Source organism: Solanum tuberosum, unplaced genomic scaffold, assembly GCF_000226075.1.
Source record: "Solanum tuberosum cultivar DM 1-3 516 R44 unplaced genomic scaffold, SolTub_3.0 scf00168, whole genome shotgun sequence".
Classification (NCBI taxonomy): Eukaryota; Viridiplantae; Streptophyta; class Magnoliopsida; order Solanales; family Solanaceae; genus Solanum; species Solanum tuberosum.
The window spans coordinates 557,599-575,086 of NW_006239096.1; the positions used below are offsets into that span (position 1 = coordinate 557,599).

The 17,488-nt window shown below is 39.1% G+C and overlaps 1 protein-coding gene across 1 annotated transcript in view; it reads right to left on the reverse strand.

Moving 5' to 3' along the window:
- Nucleotides 1-291: 291 nt before the first annotated feature.
- LOC102584530 (chromatin structure-remodeling complex protein SYD) overlaps nucleotides 292-17,488 on the reverse strand; it is a 33,265-nt gene continuing 16,068 nt past the window's right edge. The window contains exons 21-37 of the mRNA XM_006354193.2: nucleotides 17,345-17,434; nucleotides 15,355-15,471; nucleotides 14,885-14,965; nucleotides 14,581-14,688; nucleotides 14,065-14,234; nucleotides 11,370-11,448; nucleotides 11,207-11,281; nucleotides 9,471-9,568; nucleotides 9,271-9,378; nucleotides 8,641-8,698; nucleotides 8,284-8,508; nucleotides 6,864-8,169; nucleotides 6,088-6,755; nucleotides 3,925-6,004; nucleotides 1,995-3,803; nucleotides 1,725-1,888; nucleotides 292-847 (exon numbers count right to left, since the gene is read on the reverse strand). Coding sequence (XP_006354255.1) covers nucleotides 1,779-1,888; nucleotides 1,995-3,803; nucleotides 3,925-6,004; nucleotides 6,088-6,755; nucleotides 6,864-8,169; nucleotides 8,284-8,508; nucleotides 8,641-8,698; nucleotides 9,271-9,378; nucleotides 9,471-9,568; nucleotides 11,207-11,281; nucleotides 11,370-11,448; nucleotides 14,065-14,234; nucleotides 14,581-14,688; nucleotides 14,885-14,965; nucleotides 15,355-15,471; nucleotides 17,345-17,434 — 7,182 coding nt within the window. The 3' untranslated portion in view covers nucleotides 292-847; nucleotides 1,725-1,778. The remainder of the gene's footprint in view (nucleotides 848-1,724; nucleotides 1,889-1,994; nucleotides 3,804-3,924; nucleotides 6,005-6,087; nucleotides 6,756-6,863; nucleotides 8,170-8,283; nucleotides 8,509-8,640; nucleotides 8,699-9,270; nucleotides 9,379-9,470; nucleotides 9,569-11,206; nucleotides 11,282-11,369; nucleotides 11,449-14,064; nucleotides 14,235-14,580; nucleotides 14,689-14,884; nucleotides 14,966-15,354; nucleotides 15,472-17,344; nucleotides 17,435-17,488) is intronic.

Consider the following 17,488-nt stretch of genomic DNA (forward strand, 5'->3'; position numbering starts at 1 on the left):
TCTAAGGCTGGACGTGGTACTTCTACGCAATAGCTCTGCATACCATTTTATACATTAGCTTCAATTGTAACTATTTTTAACCAAGCAGATAGATGTGTAAAGAGTCAAAAGAATTAGTGTTATTGTTTGTTGTACTCTAGACTTGAATAGACTTTGTAAATAAACCTAGTTTGTTTATTTGATCAGTTTTGTTGGCCTGTGGACTGAGGTGACCATGTCCATGAGTTGTACTGATTCATCAGCACTTTTCATTAGTTAAAACTTCCCAAGTTATATATACAAAGTTTAAGCTTGAGAAGATGAAAATTACTATATAGCAACATACCCTGGTAAATAGGCGACCAAGAGTAGTTCAAGTGTACTTAAAGCCTACTACAAGGCATGTCAATCTTGCCAACAGCAAACCTTTAGACTGAGCGCTTTAAGATTTGCAAACTATCAAACTTTACCATAATCTATTTGAGAGAGAGGAGAGAGAGAGAAAGAGAAAGAGAAGGTAACAACATTACAATTTACAGCAAATTTAGTGTCCCAACCAGTTTCCTTACTATATAAATCTAAGAGTTTTGCCTGAACCATCCGCTTTGAAGATGCAGATTTCCATAATGCTAAGGACATGCTAAATCCAGCTCATCCATCACCTGATACGGTCAAAAGAAGCTAAGTAGATACTTGTTGACAACAAAGATTAATGCACAACTTATGCTGCGAGATCCGAATGAAATTCTTAAGATCCTTGAGGAACTATTGCTATTTATACAAGTCCCTACCCTCCCAAGATTGTCAAAATGCAACCTCTTCACAAGTGCATTTTAAATAAGATTGCATGATTCCACGTACTGCCTGCCTGCACGCACACACAAAAAAAGAAATGAAAAAATAAGTAAATTTCCAATAAAAATAAAATAACAAAGACCTCAGCTGGTGTTCAAAATGGAAAAACAATGTAAGGGAAATGGGCGTGGTAGCTTAGTGCTAAGAACAATCCGAGTTGGAAAATGGAGAAAAGTGGAAATGGGTCACTGCTAAACTCCCAAGGTAAAGTCTGGGTCTTGAAGTTTACTATATCATGAAAAAGGAGGTAGAGCATTTTTGAGAGCGAAAGACAATCTTTAAAAAGAGAAGATTAGCAGCAGGAAGCCTAAAGAGCTCAGAGTAAGATCCCAACAATGTCAAGAAAACATTTCAAAGCACTATTTGTTGATGTTACTGAACTTGGTGAAAAATCACTTGCCATGAATATTTCCACATAAGATGCAAAGATTATAAACAGCCCAAGTATTAAGAAAAGACTAGCAAAGTAGAACCAATGAGGCAATATCAAAATCCTACACAGCTAAGGCAAATGAGCCAAGAAAGGAATGACAATTAGCAAACAGATGGCATGATTCTGCATAAGAGGTAATTCAGCCTATCAACTATTTCCATACAATATACCATAGAGAAAAGAAAGTTACAGTAAGGAATTGTAACATATGAGAATGGATATTAAAGTAAGAACCTTCTAGTAAATGGGTAATAAGATACCTATATGATTCAGCACTTAATAAACCCTTTTCATACATAATAAGTAATCCAAGCAGCTAGTAATCAATAACAGCAATAAAAGGAATATTTATCTACTCCAAATTGAATAACAATTTAAATAAACAAAAAACCGGGACACATGGTCAAAGTATCCAAGTTCTGAAACATCATTATAAAAAGTAAGAACAGCACATTACCTGAAATACAGGAGAAACACCAGATCAAGCATCAGTAATTGCAGTGGCCATAGTTTAATCATCACCAGCCCCTGTAGCAGACGATAGTTCTTGATCACCATACTCTATAGCAGTTGGCACATCTTCATCACCAGCTAGCTTTATACTGGAGATCTCTTCTTTGCCTGAAGCAGGAAGAAAATTTATTAATTTGGATTGGAAACATTGAAGGTGCTACTACCAGAATTTGGTGATAAACAGTTAAAAACTTCAGATATGAACACCCTATACCTGAAAATACTTCCTTGGTCAGAACTGTCTCAGAGTCCCTCTCAGCAACCAATTGTGATTCTGCCCCATTATAAGCAGGTCTTGCACCTGGACTACATTTATGCTCTTCATTCTCAGGGCTAGAAACATTTTTACTTGCAGCAGACTTCTCTTTTTCTTGTCCTTCAACTGCCAAGTCTCTGCCAGAAGAACCAGACAAATCTCTGAATGGAGTTTCAACTTCACGTGGAGCTACCTCCTTGTCAGTCAGTCCCAACTCCTCACATACTATGTGTGTTTTCACTTCAATTGTGGATTGACTGGTTTTAGGTTCTTTGAGTTCAGAATCAGAAATTCCATCTGTTACATCAGATTCTTTCTTCCCTTTTTCTTCAACAGCCACATCTATCAACGGAAAATTTTCAGACTTACCTACTGCAGCATTCTCAGCTGTAACATCCTTGTCAGTCATTCCCGACTCCTCACATATTGTATGTGTCTTCACTTCAATTGTGGTTTGACTGGTTTTAGGTTCTTTGAGTTCAGAATCAGAAATTTCATATGTTACATCAGATTCTTTCTTCCCTTTTTCTTCAACAGCAACATCTATCGATGGAAAATTTTCAGACTTCCCTACTGCAGCATTCTTGGCTATAACATCCCCTGTAGCAACCTCCACATGAATTTCTATGTTTTGTTTGGAAACCAAATGAGACTCCGCTGCTATTTCACAAGTTCCATCTGCAGCTTTCGGTTGAGATTCATTAAGTTCACTATTTAAAGTTGAAAAATCTTCAGTTGGATCAGATGTTTGGTTCTTTGGTCCTTGATGTGCAGGATCTCGAATACTCAAATTCTCAGAGACAGCTGGTTGGGGCTCAACAGCTGTAGCATCAGGTAAAGTAATCTTCTTGTTCATTGTCTCAGAGTCTTGTTCCGCAACCAACTGTAACTCTGACCCAATTTGATATGTTCCACCAGGTTGAGCTTCATTTAGCTCAGAATTTGATTCTGAAGCATCTCTAATGGCATCAAATGCTTTGTTACCTTGTACTTCAATTGCATGGTCTAGGACATGCAAATGCTCAGACCCTTCTATCAGAAGTTCAGCAGCTGTTACCTCCCCTGATGCTACTGACTTGTTATACATCCTTCCTATATTTTCTACAACAGCAGATTGTGATTCCACCTCATTTTTTGATGTTGAAGTATCTCCTGTGGCATCAGTTTCCTTACTCTCTTGTCCTTCAACAGTAAGATCTCGGATTTCCATATCCTCGGACTTTTCTGCCACCTGACCTGCATCTACTGAGCCATCGTTTATCTTCCCTGTGTTCTCTTCGGCAACTAACTCCAGATCTGCCACCTTTTTAGATGTTCCAGCAATTGTGCTGGATAGATGTTTATTTAATTCACCATTTAAAACATCAACCTTATCTTCAGCTCTTTTGCTCTCATGAGTCTCAACAGACAAACCATCGTGACACTGACCGTCAGCATTCTCTGTTTGCCGCAGTACAATATCATCAACTTCATCTGAAACAGACTCCTCACAAATGTTAGTTCTCATATCTTCCACCACAACCTGTTCTAATTCTGGGTGATTCTCAGATGACCCATCAGCTGGACAGAGTTGAGACACATCAACTTCAGAATTAGAAAGATCATCCTTTACATCAAAACTCAAGTTACCCTGTAATTCAGCTACGTAATTTGTGTCATGACGGCTGGCAAACGTTTCTGTTAGAGCCTCAACAGGTTCAGCATTTGAAGCAAGCTTAGGTGAAAGGGATTCCTTCTGGGCACCAGATTCTGTGCTGGGAGAAGTCTCTACAAAATCAACATGTGTCATGTCAGATTCACAAACCTCAGGTGTGACAGAATAGATTTGCTTCTGTTTTTCAAACTCTATCAGATTCATTATCTAAACTAGATAAAGAATAGTCCTTACCGGAAATACTGGGATGCAAGTTTGCTTCAGCAATTGCTTGTCGTTCAGGTTCACTTTGAGATGTTCCAACAGTGAAACTGGATTGGGACTCATTTCTAGGGCTTGGCGCAACCTCACTTACATCAGAATCTTTCATTTCGGGACTGTGTGCTGCAAGATCACTTCCACATTCTTCTGTTAGGGATTCAGCAACATTAACTTGCTCCTCAAAAGTTCTTTGAGATGTTCCAACAGTAAAACTGGATTGGGACTCATTTCTAGGGCTTGGTGCAACCTCACTTACATCAGAATCTTTCATTTCTGGACCATGTGCTGCAAGATCTTTTCCACATTCTTCTGTTAGGGATTCAGCAACATTAACTTGCTTCTCAAAAGTTTCTGGAATCCTATATTTTTCTTTCTCCCCCCTACTTAAACCTTTAGTTGTCTCCAATGACACGTTAACTGATAACTTATCTTGTTCACAAACCTCGGCCATTGCACCTTTATCGGAATGTGTTCCTTCTGCTGTTTTTTCAAGTTTGTCCTTGGCTGGTTCATAAGATCCACATACTGGAGGTTCATCCACTAAAGATTCTGCCTCAGTAGATGGAGAAGCAAATGATGCGATTCCCTTCATATTCAGATTGTCAGTCTCCACAGCAGGTGAAACAACAGTCTCCTCCATGGTGCCTCCGGTTTCCTGTTCTGTTCCAAGTATGCCACCAGCGAGATGCTCAGAGCTGGCTGCCTCAGCTTTAGAAACAAATGATTTATCCAGAGGAAGATCCTCAGTCTGTAACTGTTCAACATCAGTTTTTGCAGACACACTCTCAGACAGGCTTTGAGTTGATCCCGAACTAAAACTTACTTTCCCGGAGCCTACGGAACCCAGATATACCTCTGTCTCTGTGCTTGGATGGGGAACTAACTCAGAACTTGTGGGAAGGACCCCGCTTAAACTGCTGCTAGTTTTCCCTTCTGCATCTCCACTCTTGTTCAGATCGTCAGATGATGTAAGCTCCAAAGCTCCAATGGGAACTTCCATGTTTGACCCATCTATAGAATTAGTTTCAGTCTTTTCACCATCGTCACCCTTAGAATTACCTTCACTCTTTTCAACCAGGCAATCAGTAACTGGAGCCATTGATCCTGAAGAGGCAAGAGTGACATGGGATTGAGATGCATCTGTTTGTATAGCATCACACTGTGGCAGAACTTCATTACTCACTATATCTTCAGGCATCTTCCCAACAGAGTGAACTGAAGGTGTCTGAGATGCAGCTGACTGAACCTTCATTGTTTGTTGATCCTCAGTGAGAACTTCCTTTGTCGTGGCAACCTCACAACCTATATCTTCAGGCATTTTCCCAACAGAGTGAACTGAAGGTGTCTGAGATGCAGCTGACTGAACCTTCATTGTTTGTTGATCCTCAGTGAGAACTTCCTTTGTCGTGGCAACCTCACAACCTATATCTTCAGGCATTTTCCCAACAGAGTGAACTGAAGGTGTCTGAGATGCAGCTGACTGAACCTTCATTGTTTGTTGATCCTCAGTGAGAACTTCCTTTGTCGTGGCAACCTCACAACCTATATCTTCAGGCATTTTCCCAACAGAGTGAACTGAAGGTGTCTGAGATGCAGCTGACTGAACCTTCATTGTTTGTTGATCCTCAGTGAGAACTTCCTTTGTCGTGGCAACCTCACAACCTATATCTTCAGGCATTTTCCCAACAGAGTGAACTGAAGGTGTCTGAGATGCAGCTGACTGAACCTTCATTGTTTGTTGATCCTCAGTGAGAACTTCCTTTGTCGTGGCAACCTCACAACCTATATCTTCAGGCATTTTCCCAACAGAGTGAACTGAAGGTGTCTGAGATGCAGCTGACTTAACCTTCATTGTTTGTTGATCCTCACTAAGAACTTCCTTTGTCGTGGCAACTTCACAGCTAGCAACATCGCCACTGGCTTGTGATTCGTCGGATTTGATAGCATTGCTATGTAGCTCAACTTCACAACACGCCATAGCTTGAGGGATTTGTCCTGTGCCAGGATATGGAATCTTTTGAGAAGCATCTAAGTGGACAATAGCTGTTTGTTCCTGCACTTCCAGGAGAACCTCGTTAGTCATAGCAGTTTAATAGTTTATAATAGAAGTATCAACCTACCAGCAGATATACCAACCTGGGAAGGAGAATCATCAGAGTTGACCGTGTTAATCTGCGGCTCAACATGAGGACTAGAGCAACTTTGAGATGTAACAGATTGGACCACATTCTCCTTTTGCTGAGCATCATCGAGATCCTCTTCAGCAGTAGCAACGTCACCAATTAGATTATCACCCATTTGACTAGGAACCGGAATAGCATGGGATTGAGATGCATCTCTGTTGATTGCACTGTTATGTGGATTAACTTCACTAGAAACCATATTCTTAGGGATTTCCCCACCAGCAAAATCTGGAGTCTTTTGAGATGCAACAGATTGGTCTACTACTTGTTGAGATTCATTCTCACGCTTGCTTCTTGTAGTGGGCTTCCTCCCAACGGATAACCTGGTTCTCTTTTGTGGGGGTTCAATTAATCTTGGATCCTGAGCACTTAACCCTTCAGTAACAGCTGCAGTGACCAAATCCTGTCTCTTCCCCCTGCGCCGTGGTGCCTCACTTCCAGTTTGAGCCTTGCGTCCTCGTCCTCTACCTGGCTTAGGTGCAGTGGGAGGAGTACTATACTGTGAAACTGATGAAATCACAGGCAATGGTGGAACTGGATCAGAAGTATGAGCAGTTACTACACCAGATTCTTGTTGACAAGTGCTCTTCAAGTTAGAAGAATCACATACAGAATTATGACCTGAAATAGAAGAAGAGCAAGACAATGTCATCCTATCTGATCCATAATCAAATTTGCTTGCTGCATTAGATGCTAAAAGAAGAGGAGTAAGTGCAGATGTATTTGTACCTATGCTGGGAGAGGGTGCAACAGCAGGAAGAGGGCAAACTGAACTTAGTTCCACGCAAGCAGACGATGATGCAGGAACAACAGTAGGTACAACTGAATTGGAGTCCTTTGAAGTTAATGACTGAAGAGGAACAGGTGACACAGAACTCGTTTCCTTGCCAGCTGAAGGTGAACTATGAGGAACTACTGAAATTGAATTCACCTGCAGAGTAGCTTCGGTCTGGGCAGCAGAGAGGGAAAGATGGTCTGAATGGTTTCTGGAGGATGATTGAAGGACACCTGGAGGTGAAATTGAACTAGGGTCCTGACTGGCAGCAGATGATGGAATAACAGAAACAGTCGAAACAGGGGTTAATTCTTTGCTAGAGGAAGATGCTGCAAGAGGCACAACCGAATTCAGTTCCTTACTAGCATCTCTCATGGAAACAGGAGCATGACCAAGGTTTTTTGAACCCAAACCTGCCACCACCTGTGGCACCAGATCAGGCTCACCCACTGCAGGAGGTGTTGGGGGCATATGGTGAGTAGAACTCATATCATTCACACCTTGCACTGCAGAGACAGGCTCACTTACTGCTTGAGTTGGAGGGGTGGGGAAAGCCTCTGCTGTAACATTCTGTTGTTTTCCTCTACGCCCTGGAGCTTCTCCTCCAGTTTGAGGCTTTCGACCTCGACCTCGGCCTCGGCCTCTACCTCGGCCCCTTCCCTGTCCACTTGTAGGAGGGCAAGGAGGACCAGACTGAGAAACAACAGCAACAGAAGGTACACTTGACTGATGGCTGGGAGCAACACCAGTTACATTCTGTAGGATGGTTGCGCTGGTACTTTCTACGGAAGAAGCACAAGGAAAAGACACAGAAACAGGCCCAGAAGTTGCCTGACTAGTAGAAGTATTTTCTGCAATGGTATTGCTATCCACCTTTACACTAGCTGCAATTGCTGAAATAACGACAGGGGACGGTGAAATTTCAGTCACTATTGCTGTCCTCCTTGGTCTTCCCCGGCCCCGTTTAGATGACGGAGTCACAGTCACAGGGCTTTGTTGAACTATGGGTCCAACATGTTGTTGGGGAAGTTCTTGCACAGGCTGTTGAGAAAGTTCTTGCACAGGCTGCTGGAGAGGAGGCTGATACGGTGCTGGGGTTTGTATTTCACTATTGGCAACTACAGGGTCAGGACAAGTGCCAGAGGCTGAAGGGGAATTCTTTTCTTGAATTTCTTCCTTTAGACTAGGTGATTGGGGAGACTCAGCAAGGCACATTTTCTCAAATTCCTCTTCCGTCCATTGCTCTTCATACGAACGAACCTAAGGAAGCACAAGAATTAAAATGAACAAACTAGTGAATAACAAATTATTTTATTATAAGAACTGAAAAAAGATATGGCTGCAAGTTCTGCAGTCTCCAAAAGTATAACCAACCTCTCTTGCTCTTTTTCCACGTCCATAATGTTGGATATCAAGACCCCCAAGACTCTGACCCTTCCTTTTTAACCCAGGGCTAGGAGCCACAACTGGCTTATCAGATATTTTCATTGCTTCATAGAATGGTTTCAAGTCATCATCAGTAAGAAGTCGAGAGGGCAAAGGAGGAATGAGTTCTGAACTTTGTGTTCCACTTTCTAAGCATAACTTCTTCCAGATTTCCTGCATTTTTATGCTTGAATTAGAAAAATAATGATGAACTAATTGGGTGGTAACTGTTCAGCTAGATTAGCAGGATTTCGTTCAGAAAATGAGAGAATTAAATAGCCTGGGATAAAGTATTGACATGATTACCATCTCTTCTTCACGCCTTCTCCTGTCAACTGATTCAAATATATCAATCTCTGGCTCACTGCACGTAGGGAGTTAGAGATATGAGAGTTATGCAATTGATAGCGAATCACCAAATAGTTCTTGTAAATTCATGTTAAATACATTAGAAACACAGCATCGGTGCTATAGAATAAAAATGAATTGATGACTAGCCAGGCCCTCAACAACAAAAGAAAAAGAAAAAATAGAGGGGAGGCGAGAGGGAGGGGGACCAAATGCTAGTCAGCACTGAGCTTCAAATGCTGTTATTTCTGATTAATGAAATATTGGTACAAGAAGTGATGTGGCTTTGACATGCAGTTTCAGTACTATGCTACCTCGAGCTATGTTGCTCGGACTCTCCAAAAATGTTGCCGGACCCGTGTTGGATCCTCCGAAAATGCGCTACTTTGAAAGGATCCAACATGCATCAGTCAGCGCTTGAAGAGTCCGAGGAACATATGCCTGGAGTGAACTAGATAAAACCATCACACGGCGTGCTTTGTTATTCTGATGTAAGAAATGTCATATTGCACAAGTCATTGGAAATAATTTTAAGATAATCAATGAATTTACAGCAGAATAAGAGCACCTTTGCCGCTTCTATTTTACCTTCGTGCTATAAGATCATTCAAAGAATCATCATCAAGAACAGGTGCATCTTCCTCTTTTTTGCTTTCTCGCAAGAGGGACTCCAAGTACTCCCTTCGGTCTTCCGCACTACATCCAAGTTAAAATACGTTTATAAGCACAATACATTCACCAAAGTAGTCAAAGATTGAGCAGAATTTCCAAATCTTCCTTCAAAAAACCTTGTGTTATTATCAAAGAATCCAGCAGTAATGCTTTGGTTAGCAACTCCAAGTTTATGCTCAGCAGCAGCTCTTACTTGTTCCTCAACAGTTTGGACCTAATTTTAACAAGGTAGTAGAAATGCATAAATTAGACATACCATAGGTGCAAATTGCAATGAATATTTGGATCAAGAAACTAACGACAGTATTTGAAACATAAATGTGGCAACAATTAATGCAATGAGAAGCTTCATAAAGAAACTCTCGATGATCATTCAATGTCCAAGATAATCAGAACATATAGTTCTGAAGAAACCAAAAAAACCATCAGCTCTGATCTTTCAGGAATTCAGTGACAGTATTTGATACATAAATTGTTGCAACAATTTTTTATGTTATTATTATAAATTGTACCAACAATTAATACGACATGAAGCATCATTGAGAAACTCTTGACGATCATTAAATGTTCAAGATCATCAGAACATATAGTTCTGAAGAAACCAAAAACCCATCAACTTTGCTCTATCAGGAAACCAAAAAGAATGCTGCAATTAATGAAGTAAAGTTCACCAGAATTTTTCATTGCTTTCATAAGAAGAATATTCACTTAACTAAATAATGATTGTCTAAAGACTACACACTCAATTGTTTTTGAAATGGTGATTGCACACTTAATTGTTTTACCTGATCGCAGAAAGAAGGCAAAAAAGAAAAACGAAGTAACTGTATATTTGGCAACTTAGAGAACATGCTTTTCCATATTTTATTGTCTTTTCCTTCTCTGCAGCAGGCTAATGCGGATCCCATGGACATTTATCAAAATTCCGGTAAAGCTTTTCAAGCTACACATTGGGTTTTAAAAGCTAAGACTGGGTTCTCCTCATTGCCAAAAAGACTGTTGCCTCTCGTTTTTTTTTTTTGGTTTGAACAGGTAAGTGTTACATGTAAAAGAACCAGCACTAAGAGAGTGCTGTCATTACATCCAAAAAGGAAGAAAGGTAAAAAGAAAAGGGATGCCCTGAATGTCTATACAAAAGCTTCTAAAAGCTGCAAAAGGGATTCACCATCACTAGCCAACTCCAATTTACATAAAAAAGACAACATCCATGATGCAATCAGACTCAACTTCTAAACAGAACTTTCTTGTCCTCAACATATATTTCTCTTTCCAGATACACCACCATATGCAGGCAGGTACGGTGTCCCCCCAGAAAAAAAGGACAGTTTCCTCTTAACCCAGAGTAGAAATGAAAGGAAGTACTACAGTATAATACAATAACGGATTAACGGAACTAAAAGAAGACTGGTTTCATCTACAAACATGCAAGAAACAAAAAAACAAAAGGTATTTTACTAAAATTATGCCAAGTTTCTACATCTATCCTTGAACCATAATAATCACTAGATTGACTACAAAATCTTATCCCGCTAGGCACAAGAGGGAGCATTGTTTCAGTCACTAGAGTCTAGACTGGAGAATGAAGATTTCATGGGACACCGGACATGCATGTGTTAGTATCTAGAAATGACAGGAATAACGAGCTAAAGATACATCTTGAGAAATAGTGAGCTAACAATGCTAATTACAGTAAATAAATCAGAATGACCCATCTGATCCACATAACAGGAGGCCACAGTCATAACAAAGCAGATTTAATAGTAATTTTACAGCATGAACAACCAGCAGTGTGCACAAATGAAAGCATGAAACTGCAAATGCATGAACAGACAAGAAGTCAAAAGGCATTTACTGTTTCTAATCGAAGAACAAGAACATCCTTCTTTTGACCTATCCTATGAGCCCTTGCTTGTGCTTGAAGATCAACCTAAATGCAGCAAACCAAGAGAGCAATAAGTGAAAGCCACATAATCAAAATATAAAAGATCCTCAAAAGAGTAAGTTTGAGCTTTTGCCTGAGGATTCCAATCTGTGTCAAAAATTATAACTGTATCAGCAGCTTGAAGATTTACTCCAACACCTCCAGCACGAATACTGGCACCATTTTAGAATGGATCAGTCTTAAGAGAAAATGTTTACATGAATGAAGAATGCAGAGAGAAAAGAACAAGAATGTCAAAACATGTCCTACAAACAACCCACTCGTTCTTTATTTCCAAGAAAAGATTAAACCCTACTCTCATTATCCCAGTATACGCAATGTTCCAGCTTGGAACATCGTCTATGACACTGTATTCTATACTTTTTGTTTTGACAAGGTAACAGATTGTAAATAAATCATCAATGCGAAGTGTTGGAAGCCAAAATTACATCATTGAATCTACATCGAAAAGAGTAAAACAATAACTAACACTAAATCCTATCTCATCTTACAAGGATCCTAGGATGTCTACTATAGAAACTGGGTCATCTATATACTCTTGAGCTGCACCAAACCAATAACAAAAACTTATAATGCAAATTCATTTTTAAGTTTTGCAGAGAGCTACTATTGCCTTCAAAACACCTAGAGTTTCTCTCTTTCCAAATGTTCCATCATAATGCTGGGAAAATTCTCCATCTGTTTATGTTAGTGCTACCACCACCCTCAAAATTCCAGCTAGTTAGTGCCTCCCCTGTTCTTCCCGGCATAGTCTACCTTATGCCTCTGAAGCTGGTAAATAGATTCCAAAGCTGGCTAACCACTTTACAATCAGGAAACAAATGGTTAATTGTCTCTGCATTATGCTCACAATAATAACATCTGGAGCTCATATGCTTTCCCTCTTCTGTAGATTCTCCTGATTTAAAACAGCTTCTTCCAAGACCAACCAAGTGAAAATAGTGTATGGAATTTTTACTTTCCACATAAACTTCCAAGGTAAAAATCTGATCTGAGAACCCATCTGATTCATGTCCTTATAGGTAGAGCTTACAGTAAAAATGCACCTTAAGAGTGCCTTCTCCTTCCTGTAGCCCCTTGCACTGGTCTAGAGTGCCATAAAAGTTGGCCAATCTTTCCATCTCCCAGTCTTGCATCAATTTTCTATAGGTCAAGTTCCAACCTTGATTTGGCCCTAAGTTGCTCAGACTCTTCACTTTTGGTGCCACACCCATGTCGACACGACATGGGTGTGGGTGTGGGATCCGTGTCCGATTTGGTCAACGGATTTTAGGTACTTTAACCAAAATCGATGGGGAAAGTCTAGACAATTTTAATGATTCCTATAATCAATACTAAAGTTAAGGTGAAATTGAAGAAAATTGCATACCTTTTATATTTTATATAGAAATTTCTATGTCACTCCTTTTCCTTTAATCTCTTTCCAGGATTCTCCTCGAGTTCTCCACATAATATCTCATAATTTAGGTTTTATAACTCTTTTTTAGATATTTTAATTATTTTAAGGTGAATCCCCGCACCCGTATCCATACATGGATCTATATCCCCGAATCTTAAAAATTAGATCATGAAGGATCCGCACACGTATCGAACACCCGCACCCAAGTCCGAGCAACTTAGAATTTTGGCCACACTTACTGTAAAGTGGAATCCTGTTGCTGATTTAAAATATAAATTTCATGGAATAGTTGCTTAAGACTTCCATTCCCTGTCCAGTTATCTTCCCAGAACAAGATCCTCTAACCATCTGTCACATTAAAACTAGTTCTTGCAAAGAATACATGTCACAGGTTCCTGATTGATCTCCACAAACTTGTTCCATATGTAGTGTTTACTTCTTTTGTCCTCCAAAACCTTCCTTTTCATACGTAACTTGTATCACAGTGCCCCATAAAGAGTACTCTTCCTTAGGTAGTCTCCTTAGCCATTCTTCATCAGGAAACTTCTGTTCTGCTTTCTCAGATTTCTGATTCCCAGCCCTCCATCATTCCTAGCCAGAATTAAGGTGTTCCATTTGACTAAATGATAGCCTTTTTCCTCCTTTCCTTGCTTCAGAAAATTCCTCTTAACAGCATCGACTCTTCCCTCTACATTAGCGGGAAGAGTAAATAATGACATCAAATAAGTAGGTTAGGCATCTAATACAGAGTTGATCAGGACCAATCTACCACCCCGAGACAAGTATTGTGGTTTCCATCAAGTCAATCTTTTTTCACATCTTTCCATGATATCACTCTTTCGCATCTATCAGATCCACAAAATAATTAATACTTGGAAGATAATGTGATGCAAACCTCATCACACTAACTTCTCATTCGCTATAATATTTTCTCTGATTCTACCGAAACAATAAGCAAATCAAATTAACTTATCAAACCCCATTGTAATCAAACTAAATCACAAGTAAAGGGACAACATAGTAATATTCAGTTAGATTTAGAAATGGAGTTCGGCACTAGAAACTATACATTTTGAATACTCAGTTAATATTCATTGTGATATAATAGGACTTTAACCTATTGTCTGCAAATGTTGGAATCAACAGCAGTGGAGTATACTTTATTAGTTTATTTTGGTGGTTAATGAAGTTTCTTTTTCTTTTGGTATCAAAACTCACAGAAAATTAAAATTAAGTTTTCGGCAAATTTTCAATTTTGCAAATCTTCATTGTGATCATGGTAAGGACAAAATGAATGATTATTGAGAAGACTACATCCTTTAAACCCAACAAACTTTGAATCTAAGGCAATTCTAAGTTAGTCATTTACCTCAACAGAAATATAAAGAAGGGAGAATTAGGCTGATTGAATTTATCAATAAGGGCACCTCTGTCACCCCCACACGTATGTCCATCCAAGCGAAGGTACTTATATTGCTTCCAGCAGAGATAATCTTCCATTACATCAAGCAGCCTGGTCATTGTTGAGAAAAGCAAGACCTGCAAAATGACCAAAAAAGAACATGATCAAGAAGGAATATATCTCGCGTCTTTATTCTCTTTGACGCCTCATCTCTCAAAAGGATTTTGATCAACAAAATAGCAAGCATCAGAATCCTCTCAAATGACAATTGAAGTCAAGGTGCCAGGTAAATACTTTATAAATGGCAAAAACAAGATCAACCGCTACAGAACAAGGAGAAAGAAAGGATTATAAGGCCAAGTAAAACCAGCTATTAAGAAGGCTTAACAGTACATGAATATGCACAACCTCAAAGAGTGATCTAGAAATAATAAAGATTTTCTTCAAAAAACAATTTTGAAATGCAAACGCGCTATTTTGTACCCGGTGATCTGTTGCCTTAAGTTTAGGCAGTAATCTGTCCAACATCTCAAGCTTCCCACAAAGTCTCACAAAGGTTGGCAGATAATGCTTAGGAACTAGCTCATGAACCTGACATATAAAACATAATAATTAGACAACCAAAAGGCGACAACTTGCCACCTTCAGCAATTCTGAAGATAAAAGACGAGTACAAAATCATGTTCTCTTAAGAAGCAACACATGCATGAAATTGTCCAGTTATACCTTCTCTTCACATCAATTTTAAAATCATAAAGATATACGAATAGAAGAGGGAGAAGCTAACCTCCTCCACATGAAGCTGACTAAGATACGGATGATTGCAAATGTTGCGCAGCTCCATAACAGAATTGTGGACTGACCGAGCCTAGAAGGAAGAGTGTGAAGGGTAAGAGCTAAGAACATAATACCTGAGTAAGCATCTTTTCTTTTCTTTTATGATAAATGAAAAGAATCTGTTTCATAATATGCACCAATGACCCTGAATAAGCATATATGTTCGTTTCTAACTGCAGGACTACTAGTGGACATTGAACCTCATATAACTAAGGAAATTAATAACATAAAAGAAACATAATTACCGAATAAATGGTCCGAATCCTTTTGGACACTCACATAAACATATACAAGCACAATTCTTTTTTATATACATATATGAGCTGCAATAGATGTTATGCTTAATTTTTCTCAAAAAAGAATTAAATGATATTTCCAAGCATGAATCATTGAACTCAAATAACAGCAGAGAGGCTAAACCTTTGAAGTTCCGAATGCACCAAGGTTGTATTCCACTCGCTTCATCAAAAGCTTCTGATACGAAGAAGCTTCACATCTAACCAGTCTTTCAATCTTTGAAGGCAATTCATTCTCAACCTAAGATAAGCATTTGAAAAGACAGAGGCATAAGCTCTCAACACTGTCAATAATTGAATGCTAGAAGAATCTTAGGAAGAAACTTTTGATCAGACGACGAATCTAGACAAGTTAGATAGCATATGGCAGCATATACTGTATGAAGTTATTGTTTGTTTCCTGGCACTATCAAAAATCTGAGAGACTGGAATAACCAACAAACTATCCATCCTCTTAGCGACATAAGTAACAAACTCTGAGCAAATATATCTAAATTTTCACCATGTGTTCTATAAGACTCATCACCAGTTATGGTTATGAAATAAGAGGAAGAAAATGATTCATTTCAAATATACAAGATAATAAATAAGAAGTCGTCACAAGTGTGAAAAATAGTGGGAGGATGTACAGGGTTCCCCATGACTGTGGGTTCACACAGGATCTTCCCTGAGCCCGTAATATTCACCAAGTTATGGATGAGTTAACTAAATAGTATGCAAAATGAGGTTCTATAGAGCATGTTATTTGGAGATGAAATTGTGTTAATGAATGAATTAGTGAGAGAGCCATCAATAGCTTGAGCCAAGGAAAATATTGTGGGGAGTAAGAATTTTAGACAAGTAAAATCAGAACAGAATATATGCACTATAAGTTTAGCCATTACAAAGGGGGTAAAACTTTGGTATTTTTTGCTTCTGTAAATAATGTTCAGCTGTTACAGCACATCTTTTGAGCTTGTTTCTATATAACATTATCTTACCTTTTTCAAAGAAGAAAATTATTCATTACAAGAGGAATAAAATTTAAAAGAAAGACTACTGAATGATAGTGTCTAAATGCAGAAAATTTTAAGTATCTAGCTTTAGTGTCACCAAGAGAATGCTATTAGTCGTGTTTCATCCTGGTTGTGGTGTAATTTTATCTTGTTGAATAACTTCGAACTAGCAACTAACAAGGATGAAACCAGAAATATTAGCTGTGAATTGGATTTTCATTTTTAACTTTTGAAATTATGTTACTAGTCTATGTTGTATGGTGCCCAGCCAAGAACTATCGGAGATGAAAGTTGTGGAAATGAGAACTCCACCATGGATGCTTGGGCATACTAGGAGATATAGGATTAGAAATGAAGATCTTCGTGGCAGGTGGGAGTGGCCTAGGTAGAAGACAAGATGTGAGGAAGCGAGGCTTTAGTGTCACCTAGCTGAGATGGTCCAGGCACGTGAAAAGGGGAGGCATGGATGCGGAGGTGCGAGAGGTTAGTAATGGATGGTGTCAGGAGAGGTAGAGGTAAGCCTAAGAAGTATTGGGGAGAGGTGATTCGATTGGACATGTCACGTTTTCAGGTTACCAAACACATGACCATATAAATAGGAGATTGTGGAAGACAAGGATTAGAGTTGAAGGTTAGTAGGTAGTTGAGAGTTGTTTCACTACCCCTTCTCACGAGTTGTCATAGTATTGCTGTTGTAGTTCAATATTTGTTACTATATGTTGTTTCTTCTACTTCGATAATCGTATTATTTTGTTGTAGTTACTACTCCCTTGAATATTTTGTCATGCTTTCTACAATTTTTTTGTCACGGCATCTTCACTTCCATTATTTCCTTTTCCAAACTGCTTTCATTTGCTTTTCATTGAGTCAAGGGTCTACTGGAAACAACCTCTCTTCCTCCCAAGGTCTGTGTACACTCTACCCTTCTCAGACCCCACTTGTAGGACTACACTAGGTATATTGTTGTTGTTGTTGTATTGGTGGGGCATCAATAAAAGCTTATGATTAAGAAAAAAAAGCACAATAAGCATCGTTCAATGATAGAATTTGATACATATAGCATGAGGTTTGACAACCAATTGAATACGGGAAGTGCATACTACGGATGAAAAGATATACCTTGTGTTTCAATCTCCTAAGAACAAATGGACGCAAAACTTGGTGCAGACGGTTAATGATCAAAAGATTTTCCTCCTCTGAGAGCAAAGCCTAACAGCAGGAAAAGCAGATTAATCAGATCAACAAAGTACTAGAAATAACTCA